General features: G+C 40.8%; 1 protein-coding gene and 1 pseudogene across 1 annotated transcript; both read left to right on the forward strand.

The window, feature by feature from the left end:
• The first annotated feature begins 1169 nt into the window (after positions 1–1169).
• Positions 1170–6989, forward strand: LOC130021167 (non-histone chromosomal protein HMG-17-like; annotated as a pseudogene).
• Positions 6990–10063: 3074 nt separating this feature from the next.
• LOC130021168 (histone H3.1-like) lies at positions 10064–10937 on the forward strand. The gene is made up of 2 exons (XM_056111978.1): positions 10064–10327; positions 10506–10937. The coding sequence occupies exons 1-2, from the start codon at positions 10064–10066 to the stop codon at positions 10935–10937; spliced, it is 696 nt and encodes a 231-aa protein (XP_055967953.1).
• Positions 10938–18734: the final 7797 nt, after the last annotated feature.

Genomic DNA, 18734 nt, shown 5'->3' on the forward strand with positions numbered 1-18734 from the left:
GTGGAACTGGAGAATATTATGTTAAGTGAAGTAAGTCAGAAGAAGGACCAATACTTTATCAGCTCAAGAATCTGTGGTATTTAGAATAACAGGAAGAGGGAATACAAAGTATCAAAGGGGGATACCTAGACTACCCTTGCTCTAGATTACAGAAATGAAAAGAACAAGGAAGGAAAGAAATTGAGCGATGGGAGGTAGAAGTCAGGATTCTTAGGTATTTTGTAGAATAAAGGTGAGGTATATATCTAAACCACAGAACCAACATTGAAAGCATAAGATCCAAATTACAAACAAACAAACTTAAAAAAGTACCTAGCAGGGAGGCAGGCTTGAGGAGTGGGTGTTTGGTTGAGGATCTGGGGACACTGGTTTAGGCAGTTGATACTGTTGATGGGATTGGTGTGAGAATTGTATTTCATATTTCATTGTATGCTTGAAAATCAACTATGATTAACTTTGTAAAACATGGTGACCAATCAAAAATTAATTAAACAGACAAAAATGAAATTCTTTTATTTTTTATAAACTATAAAGGATATTTTACAGCTTTGGTATGTGTATGTAATTTCTATAGAACTGTATCTTTCAGCATTTTTATGCAATTCTTTAATTTAGTTTAAAACATCTATATAACCCCATCCACTGTTCATGGATTTTACTACTGATCATTCTTGCTGGAAGAATCATTCAATCATTCTCCCATAGAGTAAAAAAAAATGAATTTATACTTGCTTATCTTAAATCTCTGTCTTTGTATCCATTCCCACAGCTTAAATAGGGCCATCATCTTGAGTTAGAAACCCTTCTGGCAGACAACATGCTTCAGGTACAGTAACAAAGTGAGCATCATCACACCTTCAGCTCCATGATACGAATGGGAAATTAAAATCAACATTTCTGTCACGTTTCCTCAGTAGTCAATACTGCAAAGCTTCTCTAATGAAAGGGGAAAATCAGTGCACTATGAAGTAAAGTGTTTTCAAGAAATTAGGATACTGCGTGAAAATAGATATGATGAAACATCTCATTGTTAAATTTATGCTGTGTCGTATTATTCCTCACCTATCACAATTGTCTTGAGCAGGTCTCTTCAACAAAAAAGAATCCATTTTTTTCCCCGGTTTTTGTTAGCCTCTCACCAATTTTCACGGGCCATAACTAGATTATACATGTACACGGAAAGTACTGTGTCTCGTATCAATGCATCTTGTGTTCAGGGCACCCACCAATGTACATGCACGGAGAAAGGAACTACAGCATTACAACCTCTTTACTGTGGGTTTGTGATGCTGCTTCGTTTTGCTGTGTCTGTCAAGTCATCCTTTATCAGCGAGCCTAACAGCCTTTGCGTATACAGTGCTCTATCACTTATGTAGGGGTTATATTGATCTTCCTGGTGTGTGCGCTAAAGTGGCTGGCATCATAGTCTGTGAGGCAGCCAGTTCGAGCAGTATGGGTCATTTACAAACTTCAGGAGAAGATGCCGCAGGATGCCAGGGAAAATGTTTTTGTTTTTCCAGAGGGAACCATAGTTCATGAAATGTGGTTAACGGACCATATTTGTATACCCTTGAAATCATTTTATAACCACACTGAGTGCCTCTAAACATTAAATATATTTTATAAGTAGTTGGTTAACTAGCTGTTGTGTGCTTTAAATAGTAAATAAAATGGAAAGGCACTAAACAGTGACTATATTTCATAGAGTAAGATGCTTTTCTAGCCACTCAATAATTCTCAATGCTAAGAAAAATTGATTTTCTAACTGCTGAGAGCCTCTAAAAAATTAGCATCTTATCTTCCTACGAAGGGATGCTTTTGTCATTTAGCCTCTTTTTCCCCCAGCTTTTGAATAAATGATCTCCAAGGTTCACGTCTTGCTAAAATATCTTATAGGTTCTCACAGGCTAAAATATCCTACAGGATTTAAAACTTCACTGAAGTGTGTATGTAACACATAATCTGGAAACAATTTTACCTTATTTTTCTGAATGTTCTTTTCAGACATAATACTCCATTCTCAGGCTTTCATAATTCTCACATCTCCTTCTCCCTCCACATACAAAAGCAGAGCTAAATGGAGGGATATAGGGCCTAGTCAATATAAAAAGATAAATTCTAGAGAGAGGTATAGATTAAGAGTACTAATTTCAAATTATCTTCATACAACACAATTGCCTAATAGATTACTCTTGTGTTTGTGAAAGTCTAATTAATATAGTAAAGGAATTTCCTCAGAAGTAGTAATAGTCAATCCTTATAGCAATTTAAATCATTCCCCAAATTCATTATAAACTGGCCTTTTAAAAAAGACAAATTATAGGAGCAGGAATAATGATAGAACAGGAAAGGAGCTTGCCTTGCATGCGGGTGACCTGAGTTAGATCCCAGGCATCTCCTATGGTGCTCTGAGCACCCCCAGGAGTGATTCCTGAAAAATTTCTGAGCATTGTTAGATGTGGTCCCTTCAAAAGTGTCAAATTGCAGGCAGAAATGAGAGTACAGGTATTAAGGTACTTGTCTTAGAAACCAGTTACCTCAGGTTTGATCTGGGCACTGCTTATGGTCCCCTAAGCACCATCTGGTATATCCCTCAACTTAACAAAAAGACAGAGTATCAATATTGAGATCTTATAGATATTGGCATCATAAGAATAATGGAAATAATCATATAATCCACAATAACAGCAGCATTATTAAAACATGGCTTAACTTTTTTTGAACTTTTTAAAAAAATTTATTGAATCACCATGAGATAGTTACAAGCTTTCATGTTTGGGTTACAATCACACAATGATCAAACACCCATCCCTCCACCAGTGCACATTCCCCACCACCAATATCCCCAGTATACCCCCCCTTTCCCACCCTCCCCCTGCCTCCATGGCAGATATGATTCCCCATAATCTCTGTCTATTTGGGGTCATTATGGTTTGCAATACAGACCCTGAGAGGTTACCATGTTTGATCCTTTATTCACTTTCTGCACATATCTCCCATCCCGACCAATTCCTCCAGCCATCTTTTTCTTAGAGATCCCTTCTCTATTCCAGCTGCCTTCTCCCCTTTGCTCATGAGGCAGGTTTCCAGCTATGGAGCAATCTATCTGTCCCATGTATTTACTATCATTAGGTGTTAGCCTCGAGTTATGTACCTCGGAATCAGCTTAATCAGGAGGTGAAGGACCTATACAAGGAAAATTACAAAACACTACTTCAAGAAATAAAAGAGGACACCAGGAAATGGAGACACATCCCCTGTTCTTTGATAGGGAGGATTAACATTTTCAAAATGGCAATATTTCCCAAAGCACTATAAAAATTCAATGCGATCCTTATCAAAGAAATAGACAAAACACTACTGAAATTCATATGGAACAATAAACCCCCACAAAGCTAAAACAATCCTTGGGAAAAAGTTGATGCCACTCTAACCAACTTCAAACTGTACTAAAAAGCAGTAGTAATTAAGATAACATGGTACTGAGCTAGAAACAACCTGCAGACCAATGGAACAGAGTTGAATATTCTATCACAGACCCCCAAATATTTAACCACTTAATCTTTGACAAAGGAGCAAGAAATATGAAGTGGAATAAAAAAAAGCCTCTTCAACAAGTGGTGCTGGGAAAACTGGATAGCTACCTGCAAAAAAAATGAACTCTGACCTCTGTCTAATGCCAGGCACAAAAGTCAGATCAAAGTGGATTAAAGACCTCAATATCAGACATGAATCCATAAGGTATATAGAGGAAAATGTAGACAGAACTCTTTACGACATTGAAGCTAAAAGCATTTTTAAGGATGAAACAGCACTGGCCATGCAAGTGGAAGCAAACATAAACAAATGGGACTACATCAAACTAAGAAGCTTCTGCACTTCAAAAGAAACAGTGACCAAAATACAGAAAGAGCCCACAGAATGGGAAAGAATATTTACCCAATACCCATCTGATAAGGGATTAATATCCAGGATATACAAGACACTAGTAGAATTGTACAAGAAAAAAACCTCCAACTCCATCAAAAATGGGGAGAAGACATGAACAGAAGTTTCCTCAAAAAAGAATTACAAATGGCCAAAAGGAACATGAAAAAATGCTCCACATCGTTAGCCATCAGGGAGATGCAAATCAAAACAACAATGAGATATCATCTCATACCACAGAGAATGGCACACATTCAAAAGAACAAAAGTAACCAGTGCTGGCGTGGATGTGGGGAAAAAGGGACACTCTTTCACTCTTGGTGGGAATATCCACTAGACCAGCCTTTCTGGAAAACAATATGGACAGTTCCTCAAAAATTAGAAATTGAGCTCCATATGACCCCGCAATACCACTTTTGGGAATATATCCCAAGGATGCAAAAAAGCACAGCAGAAATGACATCTGTACCTATATGTTCATTGCCACACTGTTCACAATAGTCAAAATTTGGAAAGAACCCAAGTGCCTGAGAACAGATGACTGGTTAAAGAAACTTTTGAACATCTACACAATGGAGTACTATGTAGCAGTTAGAAAAGATGAAGTCATAAAATTTACATACAAGTGGTACTACATGGAAAGTATCGTGCTAAGTGAAATGAGTCAGAAAGAGAGGGACAGACATAGAAGGTCTGCACTCATTTGTGGAGTATAAAACATGGCTTAACTTTTATTTCTGCTTAAACTACAACCCACTGAGTAACTCTTGGGCTGTCCAAATGCTTCCTTAGGGGATCATTCATAATCTTGTCAATATAAGTCCACTTGTGAAACACATTGTTTGAGCTGGATTATAGAGTCTGGCTGCCAGATAATGTCTATGGACTCGACTTTAGATCTAATTCTTTTTTCCAGCAATTTAGGGCACATTCTGAAGAACCATGTGTCTCAAATGAGCTAACTACTTCTAAAGCAGTAGGTGGTTGGCATGTTGAAGCTTGAGGAAAAAAAGAGATAAGTATCGAACTTTCTGGGACATGCACTTCTACTTTGAAAGAATGCAAAGAGTGAATAAAATTCTTCCCAGATACACCCTCAAAATTCCCACTAATGTCACTGGGAACCATAAGAGATCAGATGAGGACAGGTTGCTGACTCCGGGCCAAACACAGCAATGAGCTGGCACTGAGTTATCCATGTTAGACTGATGTGGTCTCCTGGTTCACAAGCTTGAGCAGAGATGTGGCCAGGAGCGAAATGATTCCATGGAACTCTAAGCTCTCTGGTTAAACTATAGTCTGAGTCACCATCCCCTTATACCCTGCTCTCTAGTGAATAGTATTAGTTCATTAATCATGGAGATCTGGACTGAATCCCATAAGCAAACACAGCCTATCAGACAGAACATACAGATTTCTAAATTGGAAAACAGTGGCTATCATTATTTATGCATGTATGTACATATCTATCAAGAGAGAGAATCTCACCAGTACTTTTAAAGAACCTCAACATAGAAACATGCATGAGTGTTTTTGAAGAACCTCAAAGTCTGGATGGCCCTGCAATAGATTACTGTATCTGTAGCAACAGTTGCTATAGAGAATTCTGTATTTCAAATTTGAACTTCTAGTGGCCAACCATAATGCAAATAAGAGTATTCTCCATTTAATATAAAAATGCATGTGTGACAGTATCACAAAAAAGGACAATGTGAAACACAGGAAATGAGTCAGTAAAGCAGAAGGCAAAGATGATGTGGCCAGGAAAGAAACTATTACCCATAGCCACAATTGAAGAAAGATTTTTTTGTTCTTTCTTCAGGTATGATCTCAGTGAGCACAATCACAGTGAACAGGGTATATACATATACGTGAATATATACATATATGTTAATTGATTTTATTTTTATTGCATTAAAAAAAGAAAAAAAAACAGTGATTGTTTACAGAAGGGAATGCATTCTTTCCAATCTTAGGCCTGGGCAAGATAATGGAGGAGGAGGAGGTAGAGGAGGAAAAAAAGGAGAAGGAGGAGGAAGAGGAGGAGGAAGATGAAAAGGAAGAAGAAGAAGGAGAAGGAGAAGGAGAAGGAGAAGGAGAAGGAGAAGAAGGAGAAGAAGAAGAAAAGATGGATTTATATCTTAGATTGAGTACAAATTGTGATTCTGTTACCAATTGGTCATATAACCTTAGACACAGTTACTAAATTGATGTCTCAGTTTCTATCATATAGTACAAAGACAGGAGTTAAAGAATCTCAAAGACTCTTTATAACCTTAATGTCCATGTTTTGAATGGCTGGTTTATCTTGCTGTTCTCCTAGGTTATGTTTTTGATATAATATCAAAATCTTCTCCTTCCTCTTCCTCTCCTTTTCCTTCTCCTCCCTCCTCCCCCCTCCTCCTCCCTTCTCTCCCCTCCTTCTCCACTTCCCCCTCTTCCTCCTCCTCCTCCTCCTTCTCCTCCTTCTCCTTCTCTTCTTCTCTTTCTTCTCCTCCTTCTCCCTCTTCTCTTCCTCCTTCTTTTCTTCTTTCTTCTTTTTATTCTTCACATATGTTTATTATTAGAAAACATGGTCTCAGTCAGGGTTCCAACTAAGAGATGTCTAAAATGAACTAGGAACAAAAGTGTGGGAAGTTGTGCAAAAGACACAGTACAATTCCTTGGGTGAGACAAAGTTTTCAGGATGCTGAAAGATAAAAAGGAATATAGACATGAAGAAAAAGAGGTGAGAATGACCCCTGGACCCACCAAAGCCCATATGCTTCCGCATCTGAGCATGCAACCATCAGACCCAACAGAAAGGCTGAAGAAGATGCTAAAGAAGAAAGTCAAGGTGAAGGATGAACCACAGAGAATATCTACAAGGTTATCAGCTCAACCTGTTTCTCCAAAACGAGAGTCCAAGACTAAAACGGCCCCTGCAAAAGAAGGGAGAGAAGGATCCCAAAGGGAAAAGGGGGAAAGCTGATGCCAGCAAGGATGGAAATAACCCTGCAGAAAATGGGGGTGCCAAAACATACCAGGAAGAGAAAGCTGAAGATGCTGGAGGTGCTAAGTGACATGTGTGCATTTTTGATAACTATGTATTTCTGGTGATTATACCATTTGAAATGCTATTTTTAATCAAGTTTTATTGCATCACTTGTATCACTTCTCATCCTGTCAATCTTCAATTTGCTTGAGCGGGCACCAATAACGTCTCTGTTCATCCCTGTCACATGCTAGTGTAGCCCAATGGCATCTGCTCGCTCCAGGAACATGAAGACCCTCAAACCATTCATTCAGGATTTTGACGAAGAAGTCTTACCATCTTGTAGGTGGGTGACCACACGTCCTTTTGACATCCTATGGAATCCAGTTGGTAGCAGTTCTAGTCCAGCAGTCATCTCTAAATGGCATTACATGTCCAGCCTATCTGATTTTTGATGACTTGGCAAACGAGACAGTGTCCCTGATTCTCCATCATCCACGGAGGTCGGAACTCCGGATTCCTTCTCTCACTTGAGTGAAATGTGATATTCCAAGCACAGCTCTTTCGATTCCTCTTTGGGAGACCAGAATAGCATTCTGGTGCTGTTTCATAGGGCCCAGGACTCTGAGGAGTATGTAAGTGCCACTAGTTTTATTAAAATATGAAATCTTGTTTTACTTTTTTAAAAAAGAAAAAGCTATGTTGTTAACACACAGAACACTTCATTGTTGTTTTTGGGGGAGGAGCAGAAGTGACTAATAGAATGTCCCTCAAACTGGATTGCCCTGGGGAGAAGCAACTTTCCCCACTAGGTTTGACAGATTTCTTCTTGGTTTCCAAGAGAAGGGATTCCACAATGCTGACACATTAGCCTCCTTGGCACCCAGGGACTTTTGGTGGGGAAAAACTAAAGTTCTACATCCTATCTCCCTCTCTGCCTTCAGTGTCGACTTGACACCCTTAAACCCAGGGAGATCTGTTGAGTCTGGACTTCCCAAAAGAAGTTATAGGGTGTTAGGCTATTTGGACTTTGCAGTGCCCCAACAGAGATGGCAGCCCTGAAAAGAGAACGGTTCCTTTTTTAGATTTTGGATCTTCAGATTAATCATTCTGCCAGTTTTCTTTCATTTCCTGAAAGTCAGAGTCGGCTTGTGAAAAGTTGTTAAACAGTGTACTAAATGTGAAATGTCAACCCAACTCTAAATTTTTCCTGTTCAGAGCATCAAATGAAGATGTCATTGGGTTTTATAGTGACTTTCTGATTTTGGTAGTCTGTTGAAGAAGGAAGTTTGAAAGTTATTGTATACTGTTAACAATGGTTTCCCCATGTCCTGCCTGAAATACCATAACTGTTTATGAAAAGCATCTGTAATAAAGTTGGATACAGTTTGGCTTGGGGAAAAATGTATATAGAGAAAAGAAAATATAGAGAAAAACATTTAACTTCTAGCAAGTTATAACATTCAGTGCCGAGGGTATAGGTAAAGAAAATACTTCTCCTTTCTAGTTTTCTCTGAGATTTCACCTTAAGTGAACCAAAATGGACACCAAGTTAAGGAAACTTGGTACTAGAATTTAGACATGCCAACCATCCAAGGAAGCATAAGATGTAGAGGGTAGAAAATAGATCTGGACCCAAAAAATGGAAGATATCCAGCAGACTCATTCTTAGGGCAGGCTCTGCAATTGATCCCTCTGTTGTGTTTTAGGGTAAGTTATGTCAATGTGCTGATGATTTCACCAGTACTTTTCTCTTTTCTTAAAAAAATAGATAATATGTTTAAATAAGAAATAAAAGACAGAACTTCGAAGCATATGGAAGCAAAAAGTAGGTTGTTTTTCTACCTTTAGTTCTCAGTGTCAAACTGTTCACCTCACTCCCATACTGCTTCTCCCATCACAATATTGAGTAACTTTGTGAGAAGTTGAAAAACTTTCTGTCTGGGGCTGGAGTGATAGCACAGTGGATAGGGTGTTTGCCTTGCACACAGTCAACCCAGGTTCGATTCCCAGCATCCCATATGGCCCCCTGAGCACCACCAGGAGTAATTCCTGAATGCAGAGCCAGGAGTAACCCCTATGCATCTTCAGGTGTGAACTAAAAACATAAAAATATCAATAAATTAAAATTTTAAAAAAGAAAACCTTCTGTCTGACTTTGAAGGCTATAGAGTCTAAGCAGATCTGAACCTATCTAGCTAAAATATGCAGGATTTCACTTATGCCCCTTTCAACTAACATATGTGTATATATCTGTGGCTATACTGACAGAGACTCATATCCTCTTCCTAAAGAACCATCATGGTTAACTCATATATTTTAATTATGATGTCTATCTCATATAAATAAGATTTAGGAAAAACAGGTGAGTAAATGAGAAAAATATGCATAACTTTTATACATCCCAGTGACATGGACTCATGTACTGTGTGGAACATGAATCCTGATTATTGCCTTATTCAGTCCTCAACACAATGTTTACTGAATCACATCATATGTCAAGTACTGATCTAGACTTTGGATACACACACTGTCCTCCCGTTGTTCATCAATTTTGCTCGAGCAGGCCCAGTAACATCTCCATTTTGAGACTTCTTGTTACTGTGTTTGGCATATCGAATACATCACGGGGAGCTTGCCAGGCTTTTTCCTGCGGGCAAGATACTCTCAGTAGCTTGCCGGGATCTCCGAGAGAGGCGGAGGAATCGAACCTGGCTCGGCCAGGCTGTCTGCGCGCAAGGCAAACGCCCTACCGCTGTGCTATCACTCCAGCCCCAGACTTTGGATATTCGCAAAATAGTTTTAGCAAACATTATTAACCAGGGAGATTAACAAAGAAGTATAGTGAAACTATGGAGCCTGAATTGGAGGCAAGATAGAGCTGAGGCCAGTTGAACCCCTTGAAGTATCCCTAACACGGTTCAGCATCTCGCTCTGTATGATGCATGACTCAGCACACCAGGCATGGAATTCTGCGGGTGATCCCTGCTGGAACTCTGTGCATGATTCCTGCTGGACATTGCCAACTACTTTGCGGGATTAAGACAAAATGACATCTGCAGGGCAAGGAAAAACCGCGGTAGTGACCACAGTATCACCGTATCCCCGGCCAGGCCGAGTCACAACACCGTCGAGCATGGAACAGTGACAGTAGTGTGCATAATGGCTTATCCACTACAGGCTGCTGTCCACCAACCATCAAGTGACTTGGAACGGGGCACAGGTGTTCGACCTGCCACAGACCCTGTGCAATGGGGTCTTGCTCTGCCAACTATTCAACGACTTCGGGTCGCACTCCATCCATCTCAAGGAGACCAACTGGAGGCCGCAGATGCCCCAGGCGCAGGCAGTTGCGTGTTATCAGAGTGCAAATTGTTACAGCAGGCCGGTCACCAGGAGCTTACATTCGGCAGACTGGAAACACCTGTAGGGACGATTATAGATCGCCCCAAAAGCTTCCATCTCTCTGCCCTCAGAGAGCCGGGCAAGCTACCAAGGGTATCCAGCCCTCATGGCAGAACCTGGCAAGCCACCTATGATGTACTAAATATGCCAACAACATTAGCAAAAATGGGTCTCATTTCCCTAACCCTGGAGTCTCCAGCTGAGTTGGGAAGAACAAGAAGGGGCTCTTACTAAGCAGATGGCACCTAAGTCAACAAGCGGGAAGGCACCCAGCAAGCAGCTGGCCACCAAGGAGACCTGCAAGAGCATACCAGCCACAGGTGATGTGAAGAAGCCGCACCACTACTGGCCTAGCATTGTGGAGCTTCTCGGGATCCACTGCTACCAGAAGTCCACCGAGCTGCTTATCCGCAGGCTACCATTCCAGTGGCTGGTGCTCGAGATTGTGCAGGACTTCAAGACCCACCTGCACTCCCAGAGATTGGCTGTCATGGCACTGCAGGAGGTGTGTGAGACCTACCTGGTAGGGCTCTTCAAGGACACCAACTTATGCAGCATCCACACCAAGCGTGTCACCATTATGCCCAAGGACATCCAGCTGGCATGCAGAATCTGCGGAGAGAGGGTATGAAGTTTACGATGCTAAAATCTCAGGACTGGGAAAAATGGAGACACTACTGGTCCTGCTCTAGTAAATTGATCACTAACAGGATGACAGTGCTACAATGCTGCGTAGTGAAACTTGAGGAGAAATAAAAGATAAGCGAAATGGCTTATAGTGAAGCAGAAAGGTAGGGTAGTTATGACAGACAAATGCAGAAGACTTTGAAACTACTGTTTCACAAAGAACCAAAGGGCTGCAGGCCATGCCATCAGGTGTTTGAGAAAAATATAAATAGTCAAATTCCCGAATACTGCACATTTGTCAGTAAGTAGATAGTGGAGAAGGACTGTATGAGAAAGTGGAAGATGATTTGCACAGTGGAAGCAAAAGTCACAGTCATTTTAAGCTATAGTACTTACTTCACTTTTTTAATTGCAAGTAAGATGAGAAACAGACGATCATTTTTGTCTTCCTTCGTTTTGGCAGCCTAGTTTGAGTGTGGAAAGGTCAGTCTACAGCTGAATATTATGAAGACAATGTTCATGAGAAACAGCCTCATTCCTGACACTCCATTCACTCTCAACGAAATGACCATCTCCGAATGCAACAGTTATGTGTACCTAGGTCGAGAAGTCAACATGATGAATGACCTGCCACCTGAGTTGTGCAGGAGGAAGAGAGTGGCTTGGAATGCCTTCAAGAGTGTAGAAGAAATAGCTAAGAGGATGAAGAACCTCTGGCTCCGGGCACATCTCTTTGATTCCACTGTTCTTCCTGAATTAACATACGCCTCAGAGACCTGGGCCCTACGCAAACAGGATGAGAACGCTCTTCGGGTCTCCCAAAGAGGAATTGAAAGAGATATGCTTGGAGCGATAGCACAGTGGTAGGGCATTTGCCTTGCACGCAGCCAACATGGCCAACCTGAGTTCGATTCCTCTGCCCCTCTCAGAGAGCCTGGCAAGCTACCGAGAGTTATCTCACCAGCACGGCAGAGTCTGGCAAGCTCCCCGTGACGTATTCGATATGCCAGACACAGTAACAACAAAGTCTCAAATGGAGACGTTACTGGGCCCGCTCGAGCAAATCGATGATCAACGGGAGGGCCTTTACTTACTTTACTATGCTTGGAGTATCACGTTTCACTCAAATGAGAGAAAGAATCCAGAGTTCCGACCTCCGTTGAGGATCAAGAATCAGGGACGCCGTCTCGTTTGCCAAGGCGTCAAAAATCAGATGGGCTGGACACGTAATGAGATTTAAAGATGACCCCTGAACTAGAGCCGTTACCGACTGGATTCCACGGGACCTCAAAAGACCATGTGGCCGCCCACCTACCAGATGGTCAGACTTCTTCATCAAGATCATGAACGATCAGTTTGAGGCTCTTCATGTTCCTAGAACAAACAGACGCCATTGGGCTACACTAACACATGACAGGGACAAATGGAGATGTTACTGGCACCCGCTCAAGCAAATCGACGGTTAACAGGAAGTCAAGTGATCAAGTGATCAAGATGAGAAATACTATCATTTTGGTAATAAAAAGAACAGTCTGGCAGTTGTAGTAAAAATAGGATGGAGCCAGAACAGAATGAGGGAGGCAGATTAGGAACCAACTGCAAACCCAAGTTTCCTGTCATAGCTTGGACAAGGATAGTTTAGGCAGAAGTTTGAGAAAGATTGATTTGGGATATTTGGGGGTAAAAGTCTCATATTGTGCTGATAGATTGGATTCAAGGTGTGAGAGAAAGCAAGCATGGCTCAGTTTATTTGCGTTTGCCTGAGCAGCCAAAATAGTAAGTGTTTACAAATATGAGCTTTACTGTGTTTCCACTATGAGTGCAATTTGGGGGGTAGTTAGAGAAACTCCCAATTTATCAGCAAATTCAAAAAGAAGAAAAAAAGAAAAGTCTGCATTTCATTTATCTCCCATTTCTTAAGATATATTGGAGTCATTTATGATATTAAAATTGAAGAGTTATAATGGAAATCAAAATAAAAGCAATTAGAATGGAGATTTAGTAGGAAGCCATAAAAATCTTGTATATATCCCTGATTTTTTTTTGTTTCTGTATTAAAGAACAAGATACACTATTTGAATCACAGAAATTAAAATCAAGGATGTTTTATTAGATGTTCTATCCTTGCTTTAATAAATTTCTTTGCTCACTTAAAAGATCCACAATAAACAGAATTTACAAAAGAAGGTCTATACCTACCCAGAGGCATCAAGGACAAACCTTCCAGAGTGAAGGAAAAACTCTTTGTCCAGAGCTGGATAGGTAAAGAAAGTTAATCATCCACTCCTATACCCTTGAAGTCAGCTACTTTCCTGCCACATTGCCACTCAGAGACCTAGTGTCAGATTCCTAGGTAAAGAGTCCTCTTTCTCCCACAATTATTTCCTGAATGCTGGAAGGTTTATAAAGTAAATTTTCCTCCCAATGCATTGTCTTCAGATTAATACATCATCGAGCTCAGATTCTGCCAATTCATTCATTCATCATCCTGTTATTCGTCGATTGCCTTGAGCGGGCCCCAGTAATGTCTCTTTCATCCTAGCCCTGAGATTATATTCAAGGCTCTTTAGGAGAATGAGACCCATCATTGTTACTGGTATTTGGCATATTTGGTACGCCACAGGGAGTTTGCCAGACTCTGCCCTGTGGGCAGGCTACATTCGATAGCCTGCAAGTTTGTCCAAAGTAGAAATGAGATAATAAGATGTCATAAAAGGATGTCCTGATAAGATGTCGCGTGGCCATTCGCGGCCGCGCAGTTCCGGGAGCTGGATTTTATAGTCTCTGAGTCTTGGCCGCTGATGGGATTACACAGCGCCAGGGGGCCAGGTGGTGGGTGTGACCCCCGCCTACTGGAATTTGGAGGATCTGGGTGGAGGATGCTCAACTCCAATCCGAGTAGGCTTGGAGATCTCGGCCCCGGAACCCGCGTGGCTTTGTCCCTCTGCCAGTACCTTCATGTGTGCGGAGAGTGGTCTCGGCATGGTGGTGGCTGGTCCTGGAGGTCTTCCGCTGCCGGAGCCCTGGTCGGGGCGGGGAGGAAAGCTCAACCCACTCTCCTCCAAGGGACCCCGTGAGGAACAGCCAGGCACAGGGGCAGGAGACTGCCAATTCATTCTCCTATTAAACCTTTCAGCATTCAGAGAGAGAGAGAGAGAGAAGAGAAGAGAAGAAAAGCACCTGCCATAGAAGCAAGCTGAGGTGTGGAGGGTTGGGGGTGATGGTAGGGAACCTGGGGGCAGTGTTGCTTGGAAATGTACACTGGTGGAGGGATGGGTGTTGGAACACTGCATGACTGAAACCTAATCATGAACAGCTTTGTAAGGGTCTATCTCACAGTGGTTTTTTTCAATGAAAATTAAATATTGAATAGCACTGTAGCTCTGTCCTCCCATTGTTCATTGATTTACTTGAGCAGGCACCAGTAACGTCTCCATTGTGAGACTTGTTGTTACTGTGTTTGGCATATTGAACACACCACAGGGAGTTTTCCAGGCTCTGCCATGTGGGCAGGATACTCTCGGTAGCTTGCTGGGCTCTCCGAGAGGGATAGAGGAATCAAACCTGGGTCAGCCACATGCAAGGCAAATGCCCTACCTGCTGTGCTATCACTCCAGCCTGATAATATATGGAATATAATATAATATATAATATATATATATTATTTAAATATTAAATAAAATAAATAAAACAAATTTTTTAAAATGAAGAAGAAATAAAGGGTTAACAGGCAGAAGAATTTTAGTTATAATGGTGATATGAGTAAAATATATAGCCATATACTTAAAACAAAGATTCAAGAAACTAAAAACATGAGATCTAAGTGGCAACCACTGGGAAAAAAGATTGTATCAAGTTTTGGTATCAGAAATTGAAAAAAAAATAAAATTGTCTCCCAACCCATTCTCTTCAGATTAACACCTTACTGAGTTCAGATTCTGCCAACCTATTGGGCTGGAGCGATAGCACAGTGGTAGGGCATTTGCCTTGCACGCAGCCAACATGGCCAACCCAAGTTTGATTCCTCTGCCCCTCTCGGAGAGCCCGGCAAGTTGCCGAGAGTATCTCGCCGGCACGGCAGAGCCTGGCAAGCTCCCCGTGACGTATTCGATATGCCAAACACAGTAACAACAAAGTCTCCAATGGAGATGTTACCGGGCCCGCTCGAGCAAATTGTCCTATAATTAATACCTCACTTAGTCGAGGCTCCTAGTATTTTCTCTAATCCTTTTTCTCCTCTCAGGGATTCTTGGTATACACCTAATATAATGGGAAAGAAACCATTATGCTTCTCTTTACTCCCTTAGAGGAATGAGTGACAGTCATTGACTTTCTTTGAGCGCAACCTCACACAAAAAGTTTTCATTAAGACGCCTCATGCGTGGAGAGGGTAGAAGGCAGCTGGAATAGAGAAGGGATCACTAAGAAAATGATGGCTGGAGGAATCAGTCAGGATGGGAGATGTGTGCTGAAAGTAAATAATGGACCAAACATGATGCCCTCTCAGTGTTTGTATTGCAAACCATAATGCCTAAAAATAGAGAGAGAGTATGGGGAATATTGTCTGCCATGGAGGCAGGGGGAGGGTGGGGAAAGGAGGTATACTGGGGAGATTGGTGGTGGGGAATGTGCACTGGTGGAGGGATGGGTTATCATTGTGTGATTGTAACCCAAACATGAAAGCTTGTAACTATATCACGGGGATTCAATAAAATTAAAAAAAAATTTTAAATTTCCAGATCAATCTCTCCACACTCTTTCTAGGTATCTTCAGATATTAAAATCTCCCAAATTAGGGTTACATCCTTTTCAGAGAGTCTCTCATGGGGGCTCAACACTCTAATTGGATACTAATCCAGACTGATGTCATTTATATTAAGCCCTTCATGAAGATAGTGCAGAATTAAACAGAGCCCTAAGATTTTGACTTACGGGAGATTCAGAAGCACTATCTATTTCATCTATCCTATAAGATTTCAGGATTAAGTGGGTTTAATATACAACACAGGTGTTACAAGACAGGTGCTGACACTGGTTTGATGTCTGACAGCAGATGATCTCCCCCAAAACCCAATGGATGCAGACCTTCTATCCTTTTATCACAAAAAGATTTTCCTTCACCTAACTCCAAAACTGTATATATATATATATATATATATATATATATATATAGTTCTTCTGATGTCTAGGAGAACAGGAATCTGTCTTAGTGAAGTACTGAATATTTGATAATCTCCCAAAAATGATTACAGACCATGTAGCTTGGATTCTAACTTTTAATTTTGAGTCTTAGTCTTGTTTATAAATGATTACAGGTTCCCTATTATCTCCTTTTTGGTTTTGGTCATATCCAGCAGTCTTCAGTTCTTACTTCTATCTCTATGCTCAGTAATCACTCTTGGGATGCTCAGGGGACCATATGTGTTGCTAGGGATTGAACCCAGGTTGGTCACATGCAAGGCAAGTGCCCAGCCTTCTGTATTATGGCCCTTCCAACTGTCTCTTAAAATAATTCAAATTTTGTATCCATTCTGAAATCCAGACTAGATAATATTAATTACTTGGGTCTATGAAGATGTTCCAGTCTAGTTATATTAAGTAGACTATAATCCCTATTCCAAAGATAATATTACTCGGTGACACCACCTGGAGTAAAAGTCTTCTAAGAACCCAAATTATGAGTATAACAGATACTTCCCCCACCCCGCCCTCCCCCGCCCCTGCTTTCTAGTGTCTAAGCTGTCAAATTGTGATTCCTAAAGATTCCAATTATGTCTCTCATTCAAGGGCAGAACTACTTCATTTTCCTTTGTAACCCTATACCCAGTACAGGACCTGACATGCAGAACACTCTCAGCCATGTTTGTGGAGAGGAGGAGGGAGGAGGTGAACAGAGGTTGCATGTTTAAACATAGGACTAGTCTAAAGAATACATTTGTGAATATTGTCCTCTTATACTTCTTCAGTTTTTAATCTCAAGGTGTTTTTTTTAGTCTGTCATTATTTAATATTTATCCTTAGGAGAATGAACTATAAAAACTGAAAATTCTCTTTTTCCTTTTTTTTTTTTTCAAGTCTAGTATGAGTTTAGCAGAGGCTTTAAAATCCTACGGCACAATGATTTACTTGCCACAAATACTTTGCTATGTTAAATTCAATTTAAATTAAAATGTTAGTGTAAAATAGTTTCTAAATTCATCTATATGGGAAGCTTTTCCATCTGAGTGCTTGAAATCCAGCTTCAGATTCTACGGAATCATTGATTGATAAGTTTTTTCTGTTTTCTAACAACTAATTATCATCTATCTCTTGTAAATTTTACAAGTGGTTCACCATTATATTATCCAAGTTGTTATCTTAAAAGCCTATGTGTGTATTTAAGTATAACATTTTAAAGAAACTTCTAATTATTCCTTCTCGGATGCATTTTTGCATTTTACTTATTAGCAGAAGGCTTATTTTAAGTATGTTCCAGAGTTGTTTTACAAAGCATATATATACATGAATCCAAAGAGTCTATATCTTTAGTCTAATTTCCAAAAATATAGATATGCTGAATAGAATAATTTATAATATATTTGAGAAACAAGACTATTCTTGATTTTCTTGCAGTTTCTAGATAAAATACCTATTAATAATAAGTGGGACAAGTCAACACTTCATTTCTATTAATATATGTAAGACTAGCTAATACTCAAAATCTAAGTAATAGAATTAAAGAAGTACTGGTAAAGGTAGGGAGAAATAAGCAAAGATTTGTGTCAAAAAGAATTTTTTATTTCTAAATTTAATAAGTTAGTTTCATTCACTTCTAAGTTGATATTTATTTCCAACACCATATTTCTAATACTTATAGAAAAAAAGTAAAGTAAAGGCCCTCCCGTTGATCATCGATTTGCTCAAGCGGGCCCAGTAACATCTCCATTGGAGACTTTGTTGTTACTGTGCCTGGCATATCGAATATGTCACAGGTAGCTTGCCAGGCTCTGCCATGTGGGCGAGATACTCTCTGTAGCTTCCGGGCTCTCCGAGAGGGGCAGAGGAATCGAACTCAGGTCGGCCATGTTGGCTGCGTGCAAGGCAAACACCCTACCGCTGTGCTATCGCTCCAGCCCACTTATAGAATGTATGCCTTAAATACTGATTAGCTAAATAAAGCATTAGAAGAACAATATTTATTCACCAAAAGTAACAATATTCTGAAAAGTGTATTTTACGTACAGAACAAACCATGAAAATTATATGTGTTAATGGGAGTATGATGCCGCCAGCAGGTCAATTTGTACCTGTGAGGCGAGTCCATCAGCAGCCTGATGGCACCGTCAGGCTTTCAGATACCCCAAATTGCTGCTGTGCCTTTGATCAGACCCCAAAAACTTGGGGAAAAGTTTACCAAGAAAGGAAATGGCCAAAAGTTAGGTATGTGGGAGACACACCCACAAACCAACTCTGGCTCAGCTATAGAATTGGAGGCATGGTCTCTCTAGTTTCTGATCGAACTGCTTAACAGCCATGATCCCAAAGAGACTCAGTAATGAATCTCGGAACCCAAAGTCTTCTTGGCAGAAATGCATCCTGCTCCTGCAGTAGGTTACTGGCACTGGGCCACTCCAGGTGGGAATAGGTTTCATGCCTTGGCCTGTTCCCCTTGGCGGCCCAGTGACCACCATCCTCCAGAGGCCACTGGACAGTCAGGTTTGGGCTTGCGGTGATGAGACATGCAGGGCCTCAACAGATGGGGGTGGAACCAGCCCTTTCCTCCCCATCCCAACGAGACCCCGAATCACCGCCTACAAACATC

The sequence above is a fragment of the Sorex fumeus genome, unplaced genomic scaffold (assembly GCF_029834395.1).
Source record: "Sorex fumeus unplaced genomic scaffold, SorFum_2.1 ptg000014l, whole genome shotgun sequence".
In the NCBI taxonomy this organism is placed as follows: domain Eukaryota; kingdom Metazoa; phylum Chordata; class Mammalia; order Eulipotyphla; family Soricidae; genus Sorex; species Sorex fumeus.